At 42.8% G+C, this 19266-nt stretch overlaps 1 protein-coding gene across 2 annotated transcripts; it reads right to left on the reverse strand.

The window, feature by feature from the left end:
* Window positions 1-3415: 3415 nt before the first annotated feature.
* On the reverse strand, window positions 3416-11196 carry SRI (sorcin). Of its 2 annotated transcripts, none has more exons than XM_068673898.1 (8): window positions 11044-11196; window positions 10440-10523; window positions 7284-7353; window positions 6549-6592; window positions 5407-5554; window positions 5141-5254; window positions 4427-4485; window positions 3416-3765 (listed from the first exon to the last, which is right to left on the reverse strand). In XM_068673898.1, exons 1-8 carry the CDS (start codon window positions 11092-11094, stop codon window positions 3739-3741), a joined length of 597 nt encoding a protein of 198 aa, XP_068529999.1. In that variant the 5' UTR covers window positions 11095-11196; the 3' UTR covers window positions 3416-3738. The 2 variants fall into 2 exon arrangements, with proteins under 2 accessions (XP_068529999.1, XP_068530000.1); XM_068673899.1 differs by lacking the exon at window positions 11044-11196 and adding an exon at window positions 10907-10954.
* Window positions 11197-19266: the final 8070 nt, after the last annotated feature.

The raw sequence follows: 19266 nt of genomic DNA on the forward strand, positions 1-19266 counted from the left end.
GCAACAAGTTTTTTTTTTTCTTTTTTTTTCTTCTTTTTTTATGTTTACATATCCTCTAATTAAAAAAAAAAAAAAAGAAAAGTTTTGGTTAAAAAAAAAATCTTAACTTGAGGCCTTAAGACCTTATATTCTAACTTTAGCATGGAGAGTCTATTTTTACAACCAAATTAGGAATTCTGTATATAGGCCTGACTGACCATGTAAGTATAGTGGTGCTAGCAGCTAATCATGCAATATTGTAAGGCTCTGTATAACAGTAAATGCTGATTTATTTTGAATATTGGTACAAGGACTCCTGCTCACTGCCTGTGTAGAGAATCTAAATATTTTATGCTTGGAAATACAGTCCAGAACATATTCAAACTGTGAATATATAACCTGATTTTTCTTTTCTTAAGAGTAAAGATGTATTACAATAAGTAGTGTTTTATATAGAATACAGTACTTATTTTTATTGTTGCATAAAAGCAAATTATTTTTTTCAGAATAGCAAAGCATTACAGAATTTTTAATCTGCTGGAGAAAACACTATTTACAGTATGATGTTCTTTCAGCAAAGCTTTGGGGGTGGTATATACGGATTGGCTCTGCCAGCTTCATTTTGTGCTAATGTTTCTCTTGGGCATTGCTGTAAGAAAAAGCTATTTTTTCACTCACACTAGCCCTTATTGGTAAAACATTCAGAGGCAAGGAGAATTGTGTTTCACCACTGGGGCTGGGCTAATGTTTGCAAAACCAACCAATCTACGTCATATTGTAGTCTTCGCTAATTAAAATCCTTAAAAAATTGTACATGATGTAATAGAAACATGATTTTGACAAACACCAAAATGAAGCGTTGCAATTTACAGCTTTCGAGCTTTGAGTGTGATATTTTTGTCATCAACATTACAGGCATTGGGCTGTTGAAGTGAATGAATCTGGCTTTCATGTAGCTAAAAAAAATGTTGCTTTTTATAAAATAAGATCATTGTAATTTGGTTCCAAATTCCTGCTCACTTTTAATAACAGCATCACAGTATCCACTTCTCTGAGAGTATTTAATACAAATGCCTGTGGTTTTCAATGTTACTAACATATTGTAACATCAGTAAAGTGACTTTCAATGAAAAGGACTGTGGTGTTTATTCTTCTTCTTATACTTAAGTTCTTACATTTAGCACATCTATACCCTGTGTTAAAGTTCTCTCCAAGTAATAATAAAAAAAAAAAAAAAAAGCTGAATGTGTGAGAAAAAAAGGCTATTGGCTAGTAATAAAATGGAGATGCTGTTTTTCAAACTAGTTTTGATACTGATCCTGTGAGCCTCCTGATCTTTGCTTTAATGTCCCACTGTTCTCAGCACAAAACTAAGATTACTGTTCCTTAGGTATGCATGTGTGAAAGCAACCTAGAAAAAACTATTTACATTTTAAATCATTCCCAATTGCTTGCATTAGTATCAAGAACAATCACCCCATTTAGTATCATAAAAGTATCCTTCCCACGAGGCCATCTGGGAAAGAGAAGAACCTTAATTCTGAGTTATAGATGTGTCTCTCTAAAGCAGGTAACTTAAATCTTCAGACTGCTTACTGAAACTACATTAATGGAAAAGCAACTTTTATGCAGTTGCTTTTTTTTTTTTTTAGTTAGATGACAGCAAATACTGAGGTCACTTCTTCATAACCTTACTGATTATTTTAGTCTGAATCTAAAAGTGAAAGATCTTATTCCATCAGTCTGTGTGGGCACACCGGGTTTTTGAAATGCTCATGAGGAATAAAGGCAATGTTTTCTTTGGTTAACTGGAATTTCTTCCTGGTTCTGGAGCTCTTCATTATACAGGTTTCTCTGTTCTGTGTTTATATCATGATCCATGAAGATGACCCTGTTTGTTCACATTGTTCTTGCACCATTTTGCAGTCCAGTAGCCTATGAACTATCAGTTCCACCTGGGAATAAATAAAGTGAGGAAGAATACTTGGAGTGTTGTTACTGGTCCTCTTCCCTCATTACTCTAGAGAGGTGTTGTATTAGCACCACCACCCTCCACCAAAACCACACACAAAATACCACCCTCCCGTTCCCTGAAAAACAACAAATAAAACCTCAAAACCACGTCCCACCGTGGTACTTTTCAAAAGCAAATAACTCGTCTGTTTACACAATAACTGTTTTAACAAACTGCACCATTTTTGTATGGTGCGGTTCAGCTAAATGCATTTTTCAAGCCAAGCTTTTATGTGTAGGTGCATTTTGATCCCACATATTATTTAATCATTCATTCTCATGTTTTATGGCATAACTTCATACCTATAGTGAATTTTCTGGGTGTCCCAGACTAATTAATAAATAACATTTATCTACAAGAAGTATGTTGTATTCATTATTGGCTGTTTTCTTTCATGAGTAGTTTCAGGCCTGTGGTAGGGGTGACCCCAGCCAGCAGCTAAGCATGTGCCAGCTTCTAGCTCACTGCCTGCCTGCCCCAGCCCCAACAGAATGGGGGAGAGAATTGTAAAAGAAAAAACAAATCCTTGCAGGTCAGTTTAATAAATGAAAAGGAAAAAAGGAGGGAGCAGTCACTCACCAATTCACCAGTTCCCTCCATCAGACCAAGACCCAGCAACTCTCCAAGCAACAGGTACTTCGGAGAGATTTATCACAGTTTATTGCCAAAGATGATGTTACACGGCATGGAATATCCCTCAGGTCAGTCTGGGGCAGCGCTCCTGGTTGTGCCCCTTCCCAGCCTTTTGCTGACCCCCAGCCTACTTACTGGGGTCATGGAGTGAGAAAGAGAAGGGCCTGAAGCTGTGCAACTGCTAAACCACTGGTGTGCTGTCACCATTGTTCAGTCACAAATCTAAAACCTGTCACCCTGTGGGCTCCTATAAGGAAAACAAACTCTATCATAGGTGGGAAGGGTTTTGACCCTTGTACATTAGTTGGCATATAAAGGCAGGAAGGGTAGGTGTTAGGGTTTAATGAGGAGATAAAAAACGTTAACTGACGTCACTGAAGTCTGATAGCTTGAAGTTTAAAGGGAAGTTAATGTATAAACTGACACAGCACAGTTCTTATATGTTAAAAACGTAGTATATAGGGACATAAACAGACCAAGAAGTTACTAGAACAAAAGCTCCATATGTAAGAGCACAATGCTGGAAGAGTTCTCTGGCATGTTTTATCTCATCCTTGCCTATAAGACATTTTAACAGGCAGTCATACGCTCCATGTATGGTGTCACAGACTTCATCTTGAAAATACCTAGCTGTCAAAACAAGCAACTTCAATTTTACTGACGTTCTTACAGAGAAGAGCAAAATTCCAAATGCTAATGCTTTCAGTTTGTACATCTGTCCTACACTACCAAAGACAAAAGAATGTGTCTTATCTTCTGCCATCTGCATGGTATTATTAAGACAAAAAATTGTAAGTTTCACTCCTGGAACTTTTTTTATTGAATTATAGGGAAGAAGGAAACACATTACAGAAAAACTTAGTATTTCCGTGATTGTGGTTATTATACATTTTATGAAAATAAAAAAAATCTTTAATAATTACAGGGTGAAAGTTAAAGACGACAGTAGATGATTACTTGATATTCATTGTCAAAACTAGAAAAGTGTGTAAAGCAATACCTTCATAAAATATTAAATTTCCAATATTGAGATACACAATCATGGGAATGTTTGGCAAAGCAAAACATGAACTGGAATGATAATTGTGATCATCCACAACTTCCTTTTTGATTTAGATGCTCATAACACACTGTATGAACTGAAAAGAAGAATAAACATTTATTAGAAATAGAATACAAGTTTTTTCTTTTTTCTCCTGCTTTTTTTCTTTAAACAACTTCAGTCCTTGACCAACAAAGCTTTGAAATAACTATTTGCTAGTTTTCATATGTAAATTAAACCAAAAAAAATCTCCTGAACAACAGCAGCACAGGACTACTTCAATCTACTGTTCTCATCATCTTGCATAGATACAGTCAGGAACGCAAGACCCGCAAGCCTGACTGAGTATGATTTCTGTGTCTATTCCACCACTCTCCCCAACCTTTCCTGGGAAAAATGCCTACCAAACCTTAAAACAAAATTAAAAGTCAAAGGAAGTGATGTTAGCAAGTGACATAGACTCTTAGGTCTTCTTGAACCATACTAGTAAGGAATCTGCATTAAATGCATAATGAAATTGTAGAAATCTACGTAAACATGTACAGACTCGGTGATAGAATACCCAATTCCAACTCTTTTACCTAGCTGAACTCTGAAAGAAGAACTGAATAAAACAACCCCCCCAAACAACTGCAGTGTCTTCCCATTAACATAGACCAGTCAGGCACAAACTGAAATTATTGCTGTTCATCTTCAGTTTTAAGTTTTTGCTTAGTTTTACCCCGTTAAGTTTAGCTGATTCATTGAAGTTCACTTACATCATCATACTGGAAATTCACAAAACCCTGCTGAGACATATCCCTTCTTCTAAAACATTCTGAAAAAAATATTAAAAAGACAAATCAAAAATTAAGTAAGAAACAGTTACCATTTTAAAACATGAATTGTACTTAGATTTCATTTTGGCCAAATGCCTAATTGAAAATGCTTGTATGTAATAACAGAAGACTAGCCCATAGCTTATACTACTCCTCATATTACAACCAACCGTTTTATGTAAATTTCTCACCTTCCTGAATTTTATTCTAAAGCAAAACACAAGGTTCAAGGTTCCAAGATGGAACAAACTGGGAAATGACAGCGGAGCAAAACAAAGGCAAGTAAAAATATAAAAATCCCCAGGCCACATAAATGAGAACTCACGAAGAACACAGCAACTCATTCTAAGACTTAACTGATCTTCATATTTACTATATACAATGCTTTGCATTCCACTATTAAATGCAGTTTCCCAATTTTGATAACATAACTTTCCTAATCTCTGGAATAAAGCTTATACTAGTCCATTTTTCAATAGGGATCGAAATAATCAATTTATAATTGTTATAGTTCTGCCTGTAAATTCCATTGAAAGAAACCTATTTTGCATTACATAAAAGTTAAAGTTGAACTTGAGATACCTGAGTAATCAGATTTTATAAAATAAAGACATATTTCAGAGATGAAAGTAACAAGGCTATAATCCAACACACCAGTAAGAGCTCTGAGCTTCACACAGCAGGCAATGTAATCGTCAAATGTAATCTTTCCACGAGTGCTGTATCGCTTTGTGATTGCGGTCACTGCCTGAGGGCTCAATCTAAATCCTATTTGAAAACAGAAAGACTGTATTGAAGACAGGTAGGTTAACACAATCCAACATTTTTATTGGAAATACCGTGTGTCAGTTATTACAGGATAATTGGTACCGGGGAATGTTGGAAATCAACATCAGATGCAAGGAAATTTCACGACTTACCCATATTTGTCAAAGCTTTCTCCAGTTCTTCACGATCCACTGTACCACTTCTATCGCTGTCAAAACTCATGAAGTGTTGCTTCCAGCCATTGACCACAGCCCACAGTTCTTTAAACTCATTAAATCCCAGTGTGCCAGACAAATCCCTCTGATTCCAAAGCTAAGAAAAAGTTTCCTTGACTTCCAAAATTAAAAAAGTCCTCTCTTAAAAGAAAATTGGTATTTTTATCATCTGTAGTTAAAAGCTTTCTTTGACAGTTAATATTAACAGTATTTTGACTACTCCTTCTGACAGCAAACTAGAGCATCTCACAGCACTGACAGAGTAATACCACTGACCAAAACCAAATGTCATCCATCCACACTTCTCAGTGAAGCCTGATAAAACTATTTGCTCTTTGTGAACGTAACTGAGTTAACAAATTCCCCTTTTATCTGCTGCGGTGCAACTGTTACTGATAAAATACATATCTGAAATAAAATTAGATGCCAAATAAAAAATAGTAAGTTAGAATAATATCAGATCTCTGGTATCTATAGCAGTTTGTTCCAGGTGACCTATCAGTCCTTCCCGTTTAATTTTAGCTTTTTTTTTTTTCTTTTTAAACAGCAAAACACTTGCACATGAGAGCCTAACTTTTAAACTCCAAAGATTCCATCCATCCTTGCTCAGTGTACCTACATTTTCCACAGGTTGTATGGCTGAATGCCATTAGATACTTGAATTTGATAATTCAAGGAACAGGATTTAGGGGGCCTTAGAATACATTTAGGCTGCGTAGTACAGATGCCTAATTCATTAGGACATCTATGATGCTGTCTAATTTCAAAAACACAATGAGCTATTTGAACAAACCTCCATTCTGGGCTGTGAGATCCGACTCTTCATACATGCAGTGGGGAAATAGTCCCCTAGACTTAGAGACCCCCCCTTGTTATAAATAGACCAGTCACTGACAGACAGATTTGTTACAATTATTTCATCTTGTAAAATGAATAAGAATGGAATTTTGTTGTCCCCGATCATAATATATATCGAGTGCAGGCTAGGGGGAAAATACAAAGCACTTTCCAAATTTTAGTCACCCTCTTATCTTTGCTTACATAATGCAAAAATGTTTATATTTCATAATAAAGGATACATCCAGCATTGAGATCATGAGCCTGCAAGTCTCAACGTTGAAAGCTGTTTAAATTAGAAAAATGAAAATGTTATATTACAAGAATGGTTTTCAGTTTTGTTCATCTAAATGCAACATTTTCAGTTGCTTATTTTTATATATAATGTCTAAAATATTATGATTTCTTCCACTGTACACAGCCATGCTATGTTTTGATCCAAGCAAGAGCTTTTAATCATTACTTGTTAGAAACACTGACAGCAGACAATGTGGAGACACTTCAAATTCTATATAAAATTAATTTGCTCTTATATCAATCCATAAAGGTTTTGGGTTTCAATCAAAGTGGTCATTTATATTTTAGCACAGAAACCACTTTAGCAAGGTACTTTGCTCAGCTTTATGAACCAAGCACTATGCACCCTGGCAGAGGTGTTCTGCCACAGAATGTTTTAGTCGATATCCAAGTTCACCTTCCAAACCAAACACCTTTTAAGAATTGTCTTTCCATTACAAAACAACACTTCTGCAACTCCCAGCTCAGCTCAGTGGCAGGAACGAAGGCAGTTGAGAAGGGAAACCCTATCCACAAAGAAATAGAGAGAATTTACATTTCAAAGTAGTCTGTATGGAAAGAAACCATGCAAACAGAAGAAACTGCAGAAAGCACAACTACAAGCATTTTCTAGTAGATGGCATAAGAATTAGTGCACTCAAGCGCTTTTGTTTGTTTGTTTGTTCAAATTGTTAACTTACGTTTATACGCTCCTGCAATCCCTGACTGGGTGAGACATCTCTGTAGCTCATCAGCATCTATTTGTCCATCCTTTCGATAACAGAAGATGTATCAGCTATTGCTTTCATTCCCTCTCCCAGTTTAGTTTCTCCCAGTACCTGCTCCCTTTTCAGTAGCATTAATTTACCCTTTCAAGAAACAACTAATTACCCCCCTCTTTATGCTATATGACAAACTGCCTTTGATGACTTCTATCTCTAATGAGGTTTCTTTAGTTGATATTTTTGCAACACACACTACCATTCAAATCTGGTGATCTCAAAAAATGAACAGGATCAGCAGATTTCCTCTAAAATTAATGGGTACTTCTTTCAGTTTAAATTAGAGATTTATTATGATCTCATGGTTACATAGGAAATCTAGAACCCAGCTCATACATACCCTCTTCTCAAGACAGCCTTAAGACTTACAAATCTTTAAAGAAAAAAATTACTTGGTAATAATAAGCAAAATAAACAAAAGAAGAAAGCAAAGGATTTGGAAAGAAAAAAAGACACCGAAAAGATACCTATCTGTGCAATCTAAAAAGAGATTCCCTTCCAAAGCATCCTTCTCAAGCCAAATAAAACAGCAACTAAGTCATGGAAAACAATGAGCTGTCCAAAGTGGAAGTGCAACGCCAGGCCACATTCCTCACACACCCAGCATGAAGTTTTGTTCACAGAGAGTTTAGAGCATAATTTAATCTCATTTAAGGATGCCATGCTACACCTGCAGACAGCAAAAACAACACGACTTTAGGGTAAAGCATTAAAAAAGATTTATTTGCCTCAGCATTTTCCTAAGATTATTAAAGCCACTGCACAGAGATATGCTACTAATCAGCCTGGTTAATATGATACGGGCAGCTAACTTTCAGAAATGAAGTAACATTTATAGTATATTAACCACTACTTTTCCCTAACTGACATTTTACAAGGTCTGGAAAAAGAGCAACAACATTTTGATTCTAACATCAATAGGAGAGAAAAAACAGAATTGCTTCTGATCTACTACATCACTAAGCACACAGGTGTAATAAAAAATTACACTAACAAGAAAATTAAAAAATAAATTCAATTAGCCATGCATTGTAAGAAACAAGCATCTTTAAAGACCTTGTGTATTTGCTATCAAAGGCAGGATCTGTATAACTTCATATCAGAAAGCAGGACAGAAAAGCATGACTTTTACTTTAACCACGATTAACATTACTGTGAAGGTCCTTGGCCTTCTATTTATTTTTCTCAGGTAGAACTTAAGGAAACTATAAAAGGCACGGAGGCTTTGCAAACAGATTAAAAAGAAAGATTATTAGTTCCTCCAAAGATAGAGTCAATTCATTTAATAAATATCTGATTTTTTCAATAAACAAAGGCAATTAATTCCTCAAACGTAAAACACGATTTCTGTTGTAAACTATTTCAAAGGATGCTCAGAGATAACATTATATATTATTTAGACATAAAAACTGCACAGCAGCGAACCAAGATGAAAAACTTTACTAATTCCAAAGTAAGTTCTTACAGAAAACTGTGAGATGTGGCTTTTTGCAGACTTGCATGGCTATAAAAACAACTAAGTCATCTGTTTGATTTCACTGCCTCCTTGCAGGATTTTTTACCAGACAACCGCTGGTCCCTGAAATAGACTCTGCTGATATCAAGGCTAACATTTCAAAAGCTGCCCTGTTTACTCAAATAAGGAAGGACTCTGACATATAAAAGGTATTTAGAGTACTACCTTAAATACTTTAAGTACTAACTTGATCACACCCATTAGCTCACTGGGTCACCAGCTTTTAGTGACCATGCTGCACATGAGTAGTCTGGCAGTGGTCTGTGCTTTGCTGAGGTCCAGCTCTCATCACCTGTTCTCCACAGCACTGCATCCTGTTTGCTGTTACCACCCTTTTTCTTTTTTAAAACAGGAGCTTACTCATTTTTCCAGCACCAGTTACAGGCTCTACCTAGCACATTATCTGGTGGCACCGGATGCAGAAGCATCTGAGCTGGCAGCAAACTGTAAGCACACATTCAGCAGGATTTAGATTGGGCTACGCCTTACTGGACAGGCCCATCACATTACACACCATTTATTCCAGCATTCACCTTTATTACAAAAACATGCAGTTTATGTATGCATGAGCAATGTTACAGAAGTAACATGCAGACTGTAAGATGCATTATTAATTCAAATGAGTAACAGAGAACAAAAAGCAGTAAGCCAAATTACAGTCTTAACCTGGGAATTTAAACATCCACTAGTCTGCTGGATTTAAACTTCCAGGTTGTGGTCACGTGCACCTGTGGATATCAGATCCAGGAGCAGAGTTTCAGATTTCCACACACCCTATGTTCACAATAAATAGCTTTGTTATTTGTACTGCCAACAAAGACAGAACTTCTAGCTCAATAAGTTTAACTCACTTGCTCCTAACCTTTGCAACCCATTTCAGGAATTATGTATTTCTAGTAACATCCACAATTACACCAAAATAACTTATGCCATGAAATTAAAAAAAAAAAAAAAAAATGCAGTGCAGACTGACAAGGGAAAAAAAAAAAGAGGCCTAAAATAAAAGTTGCGAATGCCTTTTCCTCTTAAAGAGTCATCACTCTATCTTATGAACAAACCCTGATATTGGCACAGATAAAGACTGCTATTCCATTTGTGAATCCATTAAGCCACTTTATCATGCATCTTCTTGTTAGCATTTCCCACTCTTATTACAAACATCTCCACAGCTGATGTTCCCCATCACTTCTGGCTTCCTTCCCCAGAAACAGCATTTCCCAAACAATGGCTAAACCACAATTCAGTTCCAACGTTTCCTGTAATATACAATTACTGAATAGGCATATACAGGAACTATAGTCTGTACGTGCGTGCAGCCATACAGTACATACTATAGTTGTATATAGCTAGGCAGTAACTATACAGTTTGAATAATATTAACTAGCTCTTCAACCGTGCTGACGCATTCTAGCAGCCAGGTAAGTGCGACCAATCAGCTTTTTCTTTCGAAAACCTGAAACTACAGAGCTCTCCCTACTGCTAATGTCATGTAGAAGTTAGAGAAGTATTTTCTCTCTCTAGAAAAGTATTTCCAACAAATGAATAACATTTAGGCTTACCTGCCCTGCTACGGCAGCAAAATAACCATACAAAGGATCCTGGGCTTGTCCAGGGAACGCTGGTCCTCCTGGGGCTCCACCATACTTCAGAAGTCAAGAAGAAAAATGATTAGTTTTAAATTAATGCTTCAGTGTAAGAAATTGTACTGCCTGTACTTAAGGCTCAACATGTGTTTCTATATACATAGCACGTTAAAAAGTCTGGACAATGAAAAAAAAACGCAGTTCCTTTAGAAAAGAGGGCACACAATCTGGGGATTGGTAAACTCATGTAGTACAATTTAAGCACGTCAGGGTTAAACCTCGCACAGGGACAAGCCGCTCATCTGGAGGCAGTATCACATATCCCATTAAGCTTAAATTTTAATGCCTAATACTAGTAAAAACGCGATCCTGAACGTTAAGACTAGCAATGCACCTCTGACTTTTATTTCCTGCTTCAAAAAATAAAGTTGCGCAAGACAGACCTCAGGGGAAAGCACTGGGGAGAAAACACGCATTAACATTCAGCTTGGAGGCTGTTCTTTAACATAACTGATTCTTAACCGAAACGCCGTGAGGCGACTTCATTTTGTTGGCGGTCCCAGCCCCCAGCCCCGCTCACCCCGCCTTGGTAGAAGCCGCCGCCGGGTGCCGGCTGCCCGGGGTACGCCATCTTCTGCTCGCCCCTGCCCCGCCCAGCCTGGCCGCGCCCCACAGCAACCACAGGGCCGGCCCGGGGGGGAGGAAGGAAACCACGTAGGGCCGCGGGCTCCGGGAAGAGCCGCCTACAGGAGGCTCGAAGCTCTGCCAGCCCTGCGAGGCAGCCGCCTGCCTCCTGGCAGCAGGGCAGCGCAAGGGGGTGCTGTTGGGAGCTGAGGGAGACCCCCAACACGCCACTCCGTGCCGGGTGGTACATCCGCAGTCGGGTGGGCGGGCATGGCACTGCCTCAGCGCTTCCCTTTCCTTTTCCTTTCCTCTTCCCTCCACCTGGTGGGCACCCCGGTGGGTGACTCGTTCGGTTCAGGGCGAAAATAGTCATCCCTATCGTGCCGTTATCTGCAAAGTCATTTGGAGAGCACTGGAGGAGTTCACCAGAGAATCACCCCTGCTGATGGCAGGTTGCTTTTAAGTCACCTGTCTGTGATTTTTGACATGGCCATAAAGGCCACAAGCTCCATGGTTTTTAATCTTTTGTGCATATACATCATGCATGTCACTGAACACATCATTATGTCAAACACTTCTTTTTGATGATGCTGTAGATTTCTCTTCAAAGTCAACATCTAAACCTGGTCCCAAATAAAAGAATCATGAAATGATCTAGGTTGGAAGAGACCTCCAAGATCACCTAGTCCAACCTCTGACCTAACACTAACAAGTCCTCCACTAAACCATATCACTGAGCTCTACATCTAAACGTCTTTTAAAGTCATGCAGGGATGGTGACTCCACCACTTCCCTGGGCAGCCCGTTCCAATGCCTAACATTCCTTCCAGTAAAAAAGTTCTTCCTAATATCTGACCTAAACTGCCCCTGGCACAACTTTAGCCCATTCCCTCTTGTCCTGTCGCCAGGCACATGGGAGAACAGACCAACCCCCACCTCACTACGGCCTCCTTTAAGGTACCTGTAGAGCGCAATAAGGTTGCCCCTGAGCCTTCTCTTTTCCAGGCTGAACAAGCCCAGCTCCCTCAACTGCTCCTTGTAGGACTTGTTCTCAAGGCCCCTTGCAAGCTTCAGTGCCCTTCTCTGGACTCGCTCAAACACCTGGATGTCCTTGTAGCGAGGGGCCCAAAACTGAACGCGGGGCTGTGAGGCGCGGGGCTGTGAGGCGCGGGGCTGTGAGGCGCGGGGCTGTGAGGCGCGGGGCTGTGAGGCGCGGGGCTGTGAGGCGCGGGGCTGTGAGGCGCGGGGCTGTGAGGCGCGGGGCTGTGAGGCGCGGGGCTGTGAGGCGCGGGGCTGTGAGGCGCGGGGCTGTGAGGCGCGGGGCTGTGAGGCGCGGGGCTGTGAGGCGCGGGGCTGTGAGGCGCGGGGCTGTGAGGCGCGGGGCTGTGAGGCGCGGGGCTGTGAGGCGCGGGGCTGTGAGGCGCGGGGCTGTGAGGCGCGGGGCTGTGAGGCGCGGGGCTGTGAGGCGCGGGGCTGTGAGGCGCGGGGCTGTGAGGCGCGGGGCTGTGAGGCGCGGGGCTGTGAGGCGCGGGGCTGTGAGGCGCGGGGCTGTGAGGCGCGGGGCTGTGAGGCGCGGGGCTGTGAGGCGCGGGGCTGTGAGGCGCGGGGCTGTTCCATTGTTGTCTTTCTTGCACAGGAAGATGCTTACCCCTGATAGCTTAGACTTTGGTTCATAGAGCTTGGGAGGAAGTTCAATTCTCTTCAAGTTGCTAGACCTGTTCAGGAAGCAGTCTCCAGCTGAGTCCCAGGCCTGAAGGGAAGATGACAGACTTTCTTCATATTGATTTTGACCTGTATACTTTGAAAACAGTATTTCTTTTATGAACAGCAGCACATTCTCATGATTTCCACTTAGTTGGAAATCATTAGCAATCTTTCCACCAGTATCTATCCCAACCTGTTTCTACGTACCACAAGGCAAAATCTGCATTCACATTAAGGCACCTTTTTCACACAGCCCATTTTTCAATCTTCCAAATACTTAAGAACCTTCTTCAATGTCAGGCTGACCTCTGTGCACTTGGGCTTCTGAGGCCTTTTTTTTTCCTCCAGTGCTAGGAAGGGAGCTCAGAATCCACTTAAGTAATTTCACAGAAAACAGACAAGGTGAAGGAAGTACTCAAACTCCCCAACCGTAACAACCACAGAACCCAGGAACATTTACCTGCTGTCTTCTGAACTCGAGTCACTTCCAAAGTGCTTTGCAGTGAAATAGTGCCAACAGGGTTTTTCTGAAGAAGGCACCACCAATGTAACTAGCTCATAGAGTCTCTAAAACTATTTCACAGAGAGGGCAGAAAACATGAAGGAAAAGCAGCCTAGTAGGGAACACTGAGCCCGATTCACCACGAGAGAAAAAACACCCTAGGCTACCCAAGCCTCAGTCTCTCCCAGGGAGGTAATTCTCCCACAAATCCTCAGGCTTCCTTTATAGCAAAGGTCAAATGACCCACACCTGGCAGGTTTCACTTAACAAGGGTGGAGCCAAGAGACCTTGTGGAATAAGCTCGTCTACCTGGCTTCAAAGTTTTAAGCTCTATTGCTCCTTATCACTAGTAGAAATAACCTGACAAGGGGCTTAGTGGTTACAGTTGACCTAATGAATTAACTACAAAAGGCATGTAAGGGTCATATTGCTGCTAGTCATTCTGTGAGCAAAATTAGTACAGAGCCTGTTAAAAAAATAAATACAAATAAAAGAAATGAATAAAAAAGAAAATGACCTTAAAGGCAAACTTGCCATCATAGATTTTCATCTGTCTAGTCATGTCAAGAATTTAGCAATCAGAATTCCTTTTCTTGATATTATTGTTATTTACATTATCTTCTCTGAGATCCCTTCTTTATGCAGGACTTTTCTAAATCTAGCGCCATAACCTCTGACTACACTATTTATAGAATCATAGAATATCCTGAGCTGGAAGGGACCCATAAGGATCATCAAGTCCAACTCCTGGCACCGCACAGGTCTACCCAAAAGTTTAGACCATGTGACTAAGTGCACAGTCCAATCTCTTCTTAAATTCAGACAGGCTTGGTGCAGTGACTAGTTCCCTGGGGAGCCTGTTCCAGTGTGCAACCACCCTCCTCTCGGTGAAGAACCTCTTGCTGACGTCCAGCCTAAACCTTCCCTGCCTCAGCTTAACACCGTTCCTGTGGGTCCTGTCACTGGTGATTACGGAGAATAGGTCAGCACCTGCCTCTGCACTCCCCCACGCGAGGAAGTTGTATGCTGCAATGAGGCCCCCCTCAGCCTCCCCTTCCCCAGGCTGAAGAGGCCCAGTGACCTCAGCCGCTCCTCATACGGCTTCACCTCTAGGCCCTTCACCATCTTCGTCGCCCTCCTCTCGACACTCTCCAGCAGTTTAATGTCCTTCTTGTACTGTGGTGCCCAGAACTTCATGCAGTACTCAAAGTGAGGCTGCACCAGCGCAGAGTAGAGCGGGACAATCACTTCCCTTGATCGACCAGCAATGCCGTGCTTGATGCACCCCAGGACACGGTTGGCCCTCCTGGCTGCCAGGGCACACTGCTGGCTCATGTTCAGCTTGCTGTCAACCACCGCCCCCGGATCCCTCTCTGCGGGGCTGCTCTCCAGCATCTCGTCACCCAGTCGGTATGTATAGCCAGGGTTGCCCTGTCCCAGGTGCAGGACCCGGCACTTGCTCTTGTTAGTCTTCATGCGGTTGGTGATTGCCCAGCTCTCCAATCTGCCCAGATCTCTCTGCAAGGCCTTTCCACCCTTGTCTGAGTCCACAACTCCTCCAAGTTTGGTGCCATCAGCAAATTTGCTCAAAACACCTTCTAGTCCTACATCTAAATTGTTTATAAAAACATTGAAGAGGACCGGCCCTAAAATGGAGCCTTGAGGAACCCCACTAGTGACCATGCGCCAGCCTGTTGTGGCCCCATTTACCACAAGCCCTTGAGCCCTGCCTGTCAGCCAATTGCTCACCCACCGTATGATGTGTTTGTTAAGTTGTATGCTGGACATTTTGTCCAGTAGGATCCCAAGGGGAAACCATGTCAAAAGTTTTGCTCAAGTCCAAAAAGATCACGTCAGCTGGTTTCCCTTGATCAACTAGATGGGCGATCTTATCATAAAAGGAATTCAGATTTGTTAGGCAGGACCTACCCCTCATGAACCCATGTTGGCTGGGACCAATGACTGCATTGTCCCCCAGGTGCGCTTCAAGAACTTCAAGGATCACCTTCTCCAGAATTTTACCAGGCGCTGATGTGAGACTGACAGGCCCGTAGTTGCCACGGTCTATTTTCTTGCCCTTCTTGAAAATTGGTACGACATTTGCCAGCTTCCAGTCCACTGGGACCTCTCCAGATTCACAAGATCATTGAAAAATAATTGAGAGAGGTCCCGCGATGGCGTCAGCCAGCTCCTTAAGCACCCTGGGATGAATCCCACCTGGTCCCACAGACTTGTATAGATCCAGGTGGAGCAGCAAATCCCGCACACGTTCAGGGTCGGTTGGGAGTTGATCATTCCCACCATCATGGTCCTCCAGCTCAGGGCACCCGGGGTGTATTTACTTCGGCTGCGTAGAAGCTATCACGCATAAATGCCAGGCTCCAGATCCTCACTCACTATTCAGGTCAAGGACTGGGCTGCAAGTTTTGGCTTTAATTTGGTTACGTGCCTACATTGGTGTTTCCTGGCAGGTCATGGGAAGAAGGTTGGCTGGCTTACGGCAGCTTACGTGCACGTGGCTTTTAGGCTGCAGCCAAAGCGTTCCTCTAGATCTGGAAGTTTGAAGATGGTTGGAAAAGCCATCTGAGTGGTTAGAAAGCTGCCTGGCAGAGAAGGACCTGGGAGTACTGGTGGCTAGTCGACTGAATATGAGCCAGCAGTGTGTTCAGGTGGCCAAGAAGGCCAACAGCATCCTGGCTCATACAAGAAACGGCGTGGCCAGCAGGACTAAGGAAGCCACTGTGCCCCTGTACTTGGCTCTGGTGAGGCCGCACCCCAAGTACTATGTTCAGTTCTGGGCCCCTCGCTACATTGAGGGGCTCCAGTGAGTCCAGGGAAGGGCAACAAAGCTGATGAGGGATCTGGAGAACAAGTCTTATGAGGAGCAGCTGAGGGAGCTGGGATTGTTTGGTCTGGAGAAGATGAGGCTCAGGGGCGACCTTATTGCACTCTACAGATACCTTAAAGGAGGCTGTAGTGAGGTGGGGGTTGGTCTGTTCTCACATGTGCCTGGTGATAGGACGAGGGGGAATGGGCTAAAGTTGCACCAGGGGAGGTGTAGGCTGGATGTTAGGAAGAACTTCTTCACCAAAAGGGTCGTTAGGCATTGGAACGGGCTGCCCAGGGGAGTGGTCGAGTCACCATCCCTGGGTGTCCTTAAAAGACATTTAGATGTAGAGCTCAGTGATACGGTTTAGCGGAGGTCTTGTTAGTGTTATGTCAGAGGTTGGGTTCAGTGATCTTGGAGGTCTCTTCCAACCTAGATAATTCTGTGTTTCTGTTGCAGTCTCCCAGCTCAGAGCCAACCACCTATTAGTCTGGCGCAACGGATTTGTGTGTTCCAATTGAACCTTAAACATTGAACCTAGGCTGATGAGCCTATTCCACAAGGCCTCATGACTCCACACATGTGAAGTGAAATCTGCCAGGTGGGGATCATTTGACCTTTGCTATATAGGAAGCATGAGGAGTTATGGGAAGAATTGCCACTCCAGGAGAGTTTGAGGTTCGGGTTACTTAGGGTGCTTTTCTACTGTCCTAGTGAAATTGACTCCGTGCTCCCAAGTAGGGTGCTTTTTCTTTGTGTTATCTACCATATCTGTGAAATCGTTTGGGAGACTCTATGAGCTACTAACATTGGTGGTGACTACATAGAACAGGAAAACCCTGGTGGTGCTACTTCCCTGTGAAGTTGTTTGGCAGTGAGACAAGTTCAGAAGCTGGCAGGTAAGTGTTCCTGGGTTAAAAAATTGATTCGGGTAGGGGAGATTGAGGATCTGGTCCCCAGTCCTGGTCTGTTGTGGCATCCCAAGCAAGCTGCTCCAATTCCTTTCCAGGGACAGAGGTGAGACTTACCGACCTGTAGTTCCCAGATCCTTTTTCCTGCCCTTCTTGAAGATCCAAATGGCACTGGCTTTCCTCCTGTCTTCAGGCACCTCACCTGTTCTCCAGGACCTTTCTAAGATGATAGGGAAAGTTCAGCGATCACATCTGCCAGCTCCTTTAGCACACACGGATCTAGTAGATTTGTAGTAGACCCCCACCATGGTGTCTCCCATACCAGCCCACCCCTTAATTCTTACTAACAAGCTCTCCACCTGTCCATCACCCTCCCCCAGCTGGAGCTGGCTACACTCTAATTGCTCCCTCACATAAAGGGCAACCCCACCCCCTCACTTCCCCAGCCTGTCTCTCCTAAAGAGGACATAGTCCTCCATGACTGTGTTCCACTCCTGTGAGCTGTCCCACCACGTCTCAGTGATCACAACGAGATTGTGGCCCCGTGACCGAACACAGATCTTGAGAGCTCATCCTGTTTATTTCCTGTGCTCTGTGCACTGGTGTACAGGCACTTTAGGGAAGCAGCAGGTACAGTTACCCCGGGGGGATGCAAGAAGGAGGTACTGGATGGGGGATTGGGAACGTTACCTTCTCTGAGGAGCCCTCAGACACTCCTATGGGAGAGCTCAGAAGTTTTTCCTTGTCTTCAACATTGGCAGTAGTGACAAATTTCTCTGTCACCTTTAGCTCCTCTCCCTTCCCCCATTAAACCTAGTTTAAAGCCCTGGTAATCAGCCCAGAGTGCTTGCTCCCCAACATGCTTAAGCCCTACTTGCTCAGTTGGTGTCTGTCTGTAGCACATATACCCAGCCTCTCAAAGGATGGCCCAAGATCAAAATACCCGAATCCCTGGTCCAGACACCACCCCCCCAGCCAGTCATTTACCTCTCCTGTTCTGCTCTTCCTATCTGTATCCCAGTCACCCAGCGGGAGGACAGAGGAGAACGCTACCTGCACCCCCGATCTCTGCAACAACCTCCCCAGGGATGCATAGTCCTTTTTAATATTCATTTTTCTAATAGCAGTTTCCTGGGATCCAGCCTGAATGACTATGAGAGGATAGTAGTCCTCTGGTTTAATTAGTTGTGGCAGAGCCTTATAGAATCATAGAATATCCTGAGTTGGAAGGGACCCTTAAGGATCATCAAGTCCAACTCTTGACACCGCACAGGTCTACCCAAAAGTTCAGACCATGTGACTAAGTGCACAGTCCAATCTCTTCTTAAATTCAGACAGGCTTGGTGCAGTGACTAGTTCCCTGGGGAGCCTGTTCCAGTGTGCAACCACCCTCTCTGTGAAGAACCCCCTCCTTATGTCAAGCCTAAATTTCCCCTGCCTCAGCTTAACCCTGTTCCCGTGGGTCCTGTCACTGCTTTCCTAATGTCTCTGACACGTGCCCCAGGAAGACAGCACACCTCTCTGGCTAGGTTATTTGGGCGGCAGATAGGAGCCTCAGTGCCCCTTAGCAAGGGGTCCCCAATCACCAGGACTCTCTGCTCTTTTTTTTGTGGCACAGAAACCCCTCCTATCTGTCACCCTCAGAAAAGTCCCCAGTCCCCCAACCATTTGTTTAGCTTTGAAGGTGCTGAAATGGTCCCTGGCTTAAAAAGGACTAGTTCCCCGCCTGTCACTAAGAATTGTTTCTTAGGGCTAAAAGCTGAGTTTCTTTTCTGTTACGTGAACAGCTGGAGAGACTCGGCCTCCCTTCTTTGTTGAGTTTGGTGCTGCCTAGCCTTAACATTTTCAGTACTCAGTAGCGTCTGCCAGGCTCTTGTATTTTGAGAGGGATTGCACTCCCCTTACATCATATGGGAATCCTAGTTTTCTGTCTCAAGGATGAATGGTGGAAGGCACTTGTAAATCGTTGCAGGTTGTCCTTGTCAATTGCCATGTAAATTAAGGCCATGCAAGTAGCTTCTACTGTTTCCTCTTCCCCTTCATTTGTTGTCTGGTTTCTACCAAATATGTAATATTTGGTGAAATGCCTTGAAACAAAATTACTTTTTTAATTAACAACTTTTTTTATTTTTTTTCTCTCTAGGTCTGCCAGTAGCTGAGAAAATAGAAAGGTGTGCTTTTCTCTTTCATTCTTGTATAGAGTTAGAGGCAATGCCAATCTAATCCATTAGTGAG

This window comes from Anas acuta, chromosome 2 (assembly GCF_963932015.1).
Source record: "Anas acuta chromosome 2, bAnaAcu1.1, whole genome shotgun sequence".
In the NCBI taxonomy this organism is placed as follows: Eukaryota; Metazoa; Chordata; class Aves; order Anseriformes; family Anatidae; genus Anas; species Anas acuta.

Bases quoted from the DNA above. Each gene is read 5' to 3' on its own strand.
- SRI (XM_068673898.1), bottom strand. From the start codon at position 11,094: ATGGCGTACCCCGGGCAGCCGGCACCCGGCGGCGGCTTCTACCAAGGC. The intron at 10,524-11,043 runs GTGAGCGGGGCT...TGACTTCTGAAG, and splicing joins GCGGCTTCTACCAAGGCGGG to TATGGTGGAGCCCCAGGAGG. The intron at 4,486-5,140 runs GTGTGTTGGATT...TATTTTTTTCAG, and splicing joins GAAGCTCAGAGCTCTTACTG to AATGTTTTAGAAGAAGGGAT.